This window comes from Bicyclus anynana, unplaced genomic scaffold, assembly GCF_947172395.1.
Source record: "Bicyclus anynana unplaced genomic scaffold, ilBicAnyn1.1 scaffold_100, whole genome shotgun sequence".
In the NCBI taxonomy this organism is placed as follows: Eukaryota; Metazoa; Arthropoda; class Insecta; order Lepidoptera; family Nymphalidae; genus Bicyclus; species Bicyclus anynana.
The window spans coordinates 1-10,454 of NW_026441301.1; the positions used below are offsets into that span (position 1 = coordinate 1).

The following is a 10,454-nucleotide window of genomic DNA, read 5'->3' on the forward strand; positions in this document are numbered from 1 at the left end:
AAAAGAGAAAGTTGGAAATTGTGAATTACAAATAAAACCTAACATCAATACAATGACATGTTCTTTGTTCTGTAGCAAAACCATAAATTTTGACTTAGAAAATAGCATTGGTCCTATGTTAGGTTTCCCAAAAGGAAAGTTAAAAGCAAATAAATGGCATGAATCACCAGCTCCAGTAAACATTCTAACGGTGCCCGTCATAAGGATCGAATGTAATCTTGTGCAGGGATCTTACACTAATGGTTCTCCAACGCATATTATTTACGAATTTGTGCCAAACGTTCCACCTAGTCATCGATTTATAGAAACTCCCTTCAACGTTATATATTATCCTGTAAAACAAAAAATAATTTCATCAATAACCATAAAAATTTTGGATTTAGAAGGCAACCAAATAAATTTCAGAGGTGAAACTATTGCTTTGGGCCTACATTTGAAAAAAATAAAATGATTGTGTTCACATCAAGTAATTGTTATAAAGAACATAGTCCGAAAGTTAAGAAAGTTATTATAAAGAAAAGCGTAAAACAAGCAAGACGTGTCAGAGTACATAAAAAAATCAATAAAAGTAACAAAAAATTTCTTGAAGCACTTGGATTTAAAATATGAGTCTCCTTCAAATTAATAATTTGCCTGAATTTGATAACTCTATCGAGAGTTATGAAATCCATACATATAATCCATACAATAATAGTTTCAATGAAAATGATGAAATCCGGATACCCATTCACCAGCAAGATATTTATGTGCTACCATCAGCTAGTTCCATTTACATTGAAGGAAATGTTTCAGTAACTCATAAAGACCAGGCAGGTAAAGTTGAAAAAAAGAGCGTTGATTTCAGTAATAATGCTTTCGCATTTCTTTTCCAAGACATCCGATATGAAATAAATGGTGTCGAAATTGATCGTGTTAGAAATGCTGGAATAACTACAACAATAAAATCTTACATTTCAATGAATAGCGGAGAGAGCAAAGCAGCTGCTGTATGGGGCTGGGGTATAGAAGGATTTAAAAATCAAACTGGAAGCTTTAACGCTTTGATACCCCTGAATAAGATTTTAGGTTTTGCTGAAGATTATGATAAAATAATAATTAACTGTAAACATGAACTTATACTTAATCGAGGCAGTACCAATTTAAATAGCATTATCATGAGTAACGATGATATAGTAGATATCAACATTCAGAGAATTCAATGGCGAGTACCTCATATTAAAGTCTCAGACCAGCAAAGATTGATGCTCCTGAGGAAATTAGAGAAAGATAATCCTATACAAATAGCGTTTAGAAATTGGGATTTATATGAATATCCATTACTACCAAAAACTACAAAACATTCATGGGCGGTTAAGACAGCTTCTCAATTAGAAAAACCCAGATATGTTATATTTGGTTTGCAGACTAATAGAAAAAACATTAAAATAAAAGACAGTACAATATTCGATCATTGTACACTGACCAATGTTACACTATTCTTGAATTCACACTATTATCCCTACGATGCGCTAAATCTCAAGTTTAGTGATAATAAATACAGTATATTATACGATATGTACTCAAAGTTTCGTCAGTCGTTTTATAACCTTCCTATCGATCCGTTGCTTGATTTGCATACATTTAAGGAAAAGGCCCCATTATTTGTCATAGACTGTTCCAGGCAAAATGAAAATTTAAAAACTGGTCCAGTTGATGTTCGTCTAGAAATTGAAACCTCTCAGGATATTCCCAGCAATACCAGCGCTTACTGTTTAATTATAAATGATCGTCTTGTAGAGTATAGACCGCTGAGTAACATAGTACGAAAACTATCATGAAAATCATTGTGGATGTTCAAGGTTTTAAAAATGATGATAATTACTTTCTACCTAAAGAGATTGCTTTAGTGTACAGTGATCGGATTCAAGTTTTTTTAATCAAACCACCATATCCCTATGAATGGTTAACAGATACAGAAAAGAAACAGGTTAATTGGCTTGAAAGGAATAGAAAAATATTATGGCATCAGGGATCCATACCTTATGAAAACTATAAATCTCATCTAATACCAATTCTAAAAAATCATGATATATATTGCAAAGGCGTTGAAAAGCAGTTATGGCTAAAACATATAATAAATAATCCTAACATACATAATTTAGAAGAGAATGGATGCCCTAGTTTGTTAACATTGTATAAATTGTATGATTCACATTCCGATGTATATAGCTGTATTTATCATCCAACTATCTGTGCCCTGAAAAATGTAACTTGTTTAAAAAGATGGTGTATAAACAATAAAGTGTTTTGATTCATAAAGATGCTTGTTTTATTTATAAGAACTATCCATACCTCACCAGCATCATAATTTAGTCAATAAATAATAAATTAAGTATAAATGATTTTAAAATTTAAATGATCTAGCAGACCTTAAAGCTTTCACTCGAGTTATTAGAATAAGTAAGTTTTTCATCGACCATGAAATGGCGAAATTTATTAAACTGAATTAAAGTCATTAGCTGGATGGTTATGGCTTCTACATCAGCCGATAAAAAACATTGGGGGTTTTGCATCAATCGAGCGAAGCGAGAAGTGATGCAGAACCCCCAATTCTACCCTACTCATAAATTTTATTAATTTCGACTTATGTACATGTAGACAATGAGTCGTGTAATATGTTTTAAATGACTCTTATTATAGGAGTCGGCAAAAGCTTGCCGAGGGGAATAATGAAATACAAACGAGGCTGTGAAACGAAACGTACCTAACGATTTATTTGCTCTACTCTCGGCTCTACTCGGCTGTAAGGGCTCATCCACACAGCAGAGCAGTGCGTCGCCACGTGTGAGGCCTTATTTATCTATACATAAAATATAAAATTGTAACTTAATAATAATAAATAATAAAGCCTTTTCATTGATCCTTAGCGTTACAGTAGTTGCGTTACAAATTACAGTACTTTTAGATCATTTCTTAGAACCTAATGTTAGTAAATATTAAGATCTACCTTTTTTATACAACTAAATTGTTAGTTAAAAATACATTTTTTTTTTCTTTATAATCTAATCTAATATAATAATCCAATTTTTTTTTAATCATAAGGATCCCCCTTACAGAGTATAGGCCTCCCCCTGTTCCTTTTTATTTAAAAAGTGTTACTATATCGGTAAAAAACCAGCAACATTTAACATAGATTTTTTTTTTTAATTGTATCTTAATGTAATATAATTGAAGACGTCTTGAAAATTTTAAAATTAGGGCATTATGTTTCTTTTATTTTGTCTGGCTGTCTTTTCATTAACCATTTTATAAAAAAATCATCCTCACTTTGCACGTAGGGAAGGCGAACGTGAACCCCCTTTCCATGCATGCAAAGTGAGGATGATTTTATAATGTCTAACCCATAGTTGTGGAGTATCGTTATCGGTTTTGTTGTGTATTAAATAAAGGTTTAAAGTGCTAATTTCAAATCAAATCAAATCAAAAATCATTTATTTCAAGTAGGCTCAGTTTACAAGCACTTTTGACACGTCAGTTGACTATTTGTAAAGATTCTACCACCGGTTCGGAAGGCAGGTTCTGCTGAGAAGATACCGGAAAGAAACTCAACAGTTGCTCTTTTGAAAAAGTCATACAGTATTATAATTTACAATTGATAACAATTACAATTTCTTATAGTTTTATTTCCTGTGTGAAGGTGGAAGCTGATCCAATGGCCTCCAAGCGCTTTTATCTTTAAGGAACTCATCAATGTTGTAGTAACCTCGACTAAGTAAATGTTTTTTAACACATTGCTTAAAGCTATGCATTGGCAGGTCCATCACAGTCTTGGGGATCTTGTTATAGAAGAGTACACCCAAACCTACAAAAGATTTTTTACTCTTTGGAGACGATATGCAGAAATAACTAACTTATGCCCGTGTCTAGTAAGACGTGGGTTTAAATCTCCTTTTCGTTTGTACAAATTAATATTTTGTCTTACATAGACTATACTGTTATATATATATTGACAGGCTACTGTTAGTATACCTATTTCTTTAAACTTTTGACGAAGGGACTCGCGTGATTTTAATTGATATATTGCTCGAATTGCTCTTTTTTGAAGTACAAATATAGATTGTATATCGGCAGCCTTGCCCCACAATAAAATACCGTAAGACATTACGCTGTGAAAGTACGCAAAATAAACTAGCCTAGCTGTATCAATATCAGTGAACTGTCTTATTTTTCTCACTGCAAATGCCGCTGAGCTGAGTTTACCAGACAGTTTTTCTATATGAGCTCCCCACTGAAGTTTACAATCCAAGGTCACTCCCAGGAAAACTGTGGAACTCTCCATTTCCAGTGTTTCACCATCGATCATTATAGACTTTTCTAATTTTATTACATTTGGCAATGAAAATTCAATACATTTAGTTTTCTTGGCATTTAAAAGTAGATTATTTGCAGTGAACCAATGCGACACATGCGACATGGCACGGTTTACGTCGTCAGAGTTATCTTTCTTTCTGTCCGTCTTAAAAATTAAGGATGTGTCATCAGCAAACAGTATTTAATCTATGGAACCCTACACTGCCCGTGGCCGGACTCGCACTGGCCGATTTTGTATTGTATTGTGACAAAGATTACAGGAGCTAGCAACAATGTTGAAAACTTTTGTATCGATATATTATGGTGTGACTCGTTGAGCAAATATAGTTCTCGCAATTGAATGAATGAATGAAATATACTTTATTGTACACCAAAAATAATAATAACAGGCAAGAAATTAACTTAAAAACTAATGTACAATTGGCGGCCTTATCGCTAATGAGCGATCTCTTCCAGACAACCAATCGAAAAAAGAGAAAATAAATACAAGGAATAATGCATAATGATTCGCAATTGACACATTGATCCTCCTTTTTAAAGTGGCTCCAAGGTGCTAGAATGGCAACCCCGCACCGGAAAGCGCAGTGTTGGTCGACCCCCACTAGGTGGACCGAGGACATCAAGCAGATTGCAGGGAGCCGCTGGCTGGCGGCTCGAGACCGTTGTGTTTGGAGGTCCATGCAAGAGGCCCATGTCCAGCAGATGACGATGACTACTTTCTTAAATGCATAGTTCGCGTTTGAAGATTGTAACAAGAATGTTTTGACAAAGCTTTTAATGTAACGAGTTGATGGCCTGTAACCACTATACTTTCTACTAGTATATGTAGTTACATTGCGCTCGCTACTTCTATTAAAATTGTCTTTACTAATGTATACAAATACTTTAATTTTTATTTATTTATTTTACTGTTCAATAATAATTACAAAAAGTATTAATTAATTATATAGAGCCTCAATAGCACAACGGTAAGAGCGGTCGGACTCATCACCGAGGGGTGGTGGTTCGAGCCCCGCCCCGTTGGTCTATTGTCGTACCCACTCCTAGCACAGTCTTTCCCGACTAGTTGGAGGGTAATCGGAATATTGGTCATATTTAAATTTTTTAAGATATTGCAAATATTCTTTTAAAAAAAGTTTATACATATAAATCAATATATAAAAGCGACAGGTTCGACGACATTCATCACGATCGAGGATGGCAAGGAGTTAATAACTCAAAATCTTAATTACTTTTATTAAAATTAATAATACTAATCAAGCTTCGCTTTGCCTTTTTTTTATTCTTTACAGCCCTTCACTACAATCTCACCTGATGGCAAGTGATGATGCAATGTAAGATGGAAGCGGGCTAACTTGTTAGGAGGAGGATGAAAATCCACAACCCTTTTGGTTTCTACACGACATCGTACCGGAACGCTAAATCGCTTGGCGGTACGTTTTTGTTGGTAGAGTGGTAACTAGCCACGGCCGAAGCCTCCCACCAGCCAAGAGCCTTTTGTGCACTTCTTCCATATCACTACTCTACCCCTCCCATACCCCTCCTTAGTCAATATATATTCCAGGGAGACCGTTTGTTGCTTATCGTTGTCTCGTTACTTAACGTTGACATGCTTCCGTAAAACAATTAGTAACCTAAGTAATGTATACTTAGCTTACTAATTGTTTTACGGAAGCATGTGTAAAGCTTGCTTCAAGTGGCACGAAGGTAATTATTGTCCTCTGAAGGTTTACGAGTACAATTACCATGACAGCCACTAGCGCGTCCCAGGGCGGCAGTGGGCGGCAGTGGGCGGCAGTGGACGGCAGTGGGCGGCAGTAGCTACAGCGGGTGTCCGCTTCAGGGTCGGGTGTTATGAGGGTAGGTGTAAGAATAATCATGTAAAAGACTGTGTCAATTAACTTTTTAACCGACTTCAAAAAAGGAGGAGGTTCTCAATTCATTTTTTATGTACGAGTATGTTCACCGATTACTCGAAGGCGCCTGCACCGATTTAAAAAATTATATTTTCTTTTGAGAGTTTCCAGTTGGTCCCATAGTAATCATTATAGGATCTGATCATAGGATCCTGGAGAAATCGAGAGAAACTTTCGTATATTACAGGGATAACTATGTGATGAGGATGGGATATGGGATGTTTGTTAATGTTTACATTAAGTGTTTTAAAGCACTACAATTCAATGAAGGTCTAGTGTCAATGATGGAGACATAAAACAGTTAAGGGAACTCCTCAACGGTTTACAGTGACTGGCTACCTTGTGTTTGGGCTTGATTAATTTATATTGATAAGAACTATAAATCTAGACGGGTAAACAAACAAAGAAGGTTTTTAATGTTACATATTTCGTAGGGGTACCTAAAGGGCGAATGATGTTTGCGAGTAAAGATTAAAGTAAGTAGTATTTTTAAAATTGGTTTGGTTGATGGTATTGAGGTACTAATCATAAGAAAATAGGAGCAAAGGACTTATAGTTAATGTTGAATATTTTTTTTACACTTATATCACGGTATTACTTATACCTTCTGATCAGTTTGAAGGCGGTACTTACCAAGTTAATAATGTATTCATTCAAGGTAAAACATCATCTTCGAAATTAATTCTTTCCAATTAAAAAATAATTATCAAAATCGGCATGAAACAAGGGGTGATTGATTTTTTTCCCATTAATTATATCTTAAAACCAAGCATAACTTTTGAGTGGTCTGATTTTAATAATTATTTTTTATTGGAAAATATTTCAAAAATGGTTTCATTATACATTTGGAAAATGTTATGATTCGCTTGATTGTTTACTCGTTAATTTTAATGTAATTCCAAGAATAACTTTTTAATGAGACGTCGTAGCAGCAGAAAGCCACGTGATTTGTGAGCTATATTTTGTTCCTGTATTTTCACGTAAATGTGGGAGCTACGCGGGTGAAACAAATATAAATGATTCCTTCATTTATATTTGTTTCAAACTTCAAAAAATTGGTAAAAAAAATTGAGAGCGCTCAAAATATTTTTTTTTACATTTTTCTATGCACTATTAAAACATTTCGAGTGAAAATAAACGAAATTACAATTATTTAAATTATTTAGTAATGTAGAATGCACAACAGCTCAAGTGCGCATGTTTACAACAACCGAATGTCAGGGGTTTTACCCAATTTCTTAAATTCAAGTGATAATAAGATACGATTACAGACTAATAAAGTTACAGTTTAATAAACGATTGCGATTCAACGTTCAAATTCAATTATTTTCAAATTTACTGAACCTTTAAATATAACCTAAAATGGATAACTTTAGAATTATAATTATTACAAATTACAAATATACCCCCCTTTAATTCTAAATTACACATAACAAGAATAACAAAGGCGAAATAAAAAGAGTGTGTCTGTGTAAGTTCCGACGAACGGCTGGAGGTTACTTCTCGAGTGAAATTGTATAATATGCCTGACAAACAGTTAGGGCATAACAATTTTGTATTTCATTAAAAATTTAAAAAAAATACAAATAAATGAATGAGAGCAAATAATAGTATTTATTATTTACTATTACTAATTTAATTTAGTAAGATATCATTGTTTTAGTTAGTGTATATTTTACATGTAATGTGTATTTTACATACTCGCAATAGTATATGTTTATATAATATATACAATATGCCCAGTATTTGCTTTGTTTAAACGAATTTTATTCCTCATATAATTCTTATACATACATTGCTTTATATGAAAATCGTATTTTAAGGAATAAGCTCAGAAAAAATATATTTATGAAACGAAAACTCGCAAGAAACAAATAAAATAAATAAATAAATTTACTTACATAGATATGCCTGAAGGTAGGTAAATACGATAGTAGAGACAATTTTTTTAAAGAAAATGAAAACGTACAAACCAAAAAAATATATAATTATATGTATAATAAACTGAAAATCCCGTAAAATAATAATATGTTGTATTTGTGTAATTCCATATTATGTTATCTGTTTTTGTTTATTTATTAAGTTGGTTTTTTAAAATGTCACACATATTGTAAAGTGAAAACTTAATACTGCAGATTACAAATGACTATATTATCAACTATTATCTAGATTTCGCTGAGCAATAATAGTATAAAATATTATTCGCATATTCAAGTGGATTTAAGAAGACTTTAGAAATAATTTTTAAGATAGAGTAATAAAAAAGAAAATAAATTCAGTCTTACGCTTTTATATTGTTATTCAATGCAGACAGACGCACAACGCACAATGCACATGCAAGTAATCACTCCAATACGCACAAATGGCAATTGAAAACATCCAAACTATTATTACAGTCGCTCTTGCACAAAAAAAGAGGAATGAAAGCTATTGATAAATTAAAAAAACACATTGATTAGTAGAGTTTCACCATTACACTTTAACGTCGCAAACTTCTTTTTACAGATCTGCGGATCGGTCAAGCGTTCCGTCGGTCAACACTATAAGTCTAATGTCATTTTATTAACGTCCCGCAGTAAGATCGCATCGTTACTTTTCTCACAACTTTTGCACAGCACGCGGCGGCCGGCGCCGCCGCTGTTTGTCCGCCCAAGTTTCCGCAGTTTGGGCAATGAAACGTGCCACGCACTGAAACAGCAACACCGGAGTGAGGGGTGGTTGGAAGCTCTGAGAGACCGCGCAGCGTTCCCCACCTTAACCCAACTCGTCGTTACAACTACCTTACAGGCTGCGACCCGACTGCTCCCGATGTAACGGCGGAAAGTTCAGCTTTAGAGCAATGACCTCTAATGAAGCTAGACAGGAGAGACTCAAAGCATTTGTTATGAAAACCGTCTCATTTGTCCCTCGACTATTGTTTTTCTTCGTCTGAATAATACCTCCACACATATATACATATATAAATAACATAATCGAGTAACATACATCATCCTCTTTTAATGAAGTCGATTCATAAAAAATACTTATTAATTCAATGTAAAAACTCATTTGTTAATAGCAGGCTTAGCACTTTTGAAACGTCAGGTTACGATATGCTATAATGTAATCAAACTAAGTACTCGGCTGCTTCCAGACGGTGGCGACATCCAGCTTGAAGCTGCCCACCATCAGGTCGGGCCCCAAAATGCTCCGGGACTGGTACACCTGCAAGAGTTGTCGTCATGCATCGGATTCAGGGGCTAATGTTCACCGTTGTGATCATTATCATTATTGAACGGCTCACTACACACGGGCACGCCTAGGAGAGAGGTTTGGACCCCCCACGCTACTCAGGGTGATGGGGTTTAGCTTTGTAACGATCACAATGGCCGTGTCGCGGAAGCGAATAGACAGATAATCGTAAGTATCGATTATAGAGTACATCTCTAAAGAATGGTCACATCACTACCGACGCGGGACGTTTGACGTCTATGTTTTTGACGGGCTCGGTAGAAAGAAAAAAAGTGTGAAAAAAGTTAGAAGCAGGGCCCTCCCAACCGTAGAATAAAAAATGAGAATCCTCCATCCTTTACTAACAAAAGAGAGAGAGATCTCCATCCTTCTCTTTGTTATGGGCTGTAGTAGGTGGTGGCCATGCCTATCTCATTCACCTGTACACTTAAATAAACTTGCACACTGTTACAATTCTAAGTATCGAAGAACTGATGTGATTGGTCAAATTTACACAAGGAAAAAGAATGGCTTTTATGAATGAAAGAATTTGTGTATACCACGTGCGTAAGACTGTTTTGAATTTGTTGCCGCATGTCTGCGCCGCCATTGTAATTTAACTGCGAAAAATTGGTTTTCACTTTTCAATATTTGAAATCATCGAAATTCGCATGAGCGCCGCTGGAATTACCAATAATAAGGACATATCTTTCTTGTTAATTAATTATTTTCACTATTTAAAATACATTTTGATTAATAAAGAGATATAGTGCGATTTGTGCTTGGTTACTGATAAAAGTAGGTAGGAGTAAAACATGTGGGTAGGAGTAAAACAACATCATTAACTTTTACTGCTCTTGTTTTATTTAAATTTTATTTTTATGTTATAAAAGTGTAAATGTTATAGTAAATTGTTCATCTAGTACCTGCACTGCCTGGCACATATAATTTACTGCACTACAGCAAGTATTCACAACA

At 34.5% G+C, this 10,454-nt stretch overlaps 1 protein-coding gene across 1 annotated transcript; it reads left to right on the forward strand.

Moving 5' to 3' along the window:
* The first annotated feature begins 19 nt into the window (after nucleotides 1-19).
* Nucleotides 20-2,595, forward strand: LOC112057287 (uncharacterized). The gene has a single exon (XM_052891031.1). It carries the CDS (start codon nucleotides 606-608, stop codon nucleotides 1,815-1,817), a length of 1,212 nt encoding a protein of 403 aa, XP_052746991.1. The 5' UTR covers nucleotides 20-605; the 3' UTR covers nucleotides 1,818-2,595.
* Nucleotides 2,596-10,454: the final 7,859 nt, after the last annotated feature.

Excerpts from the sequence above, each read along its gene's own strand:
- LOC112057287 (XM_052891031.1), top strand. The coding sequence starts at position 606 with ATGAGTCTCCTTCAAATTAATAATTTGCCTGAATTTGATAACTCTATC.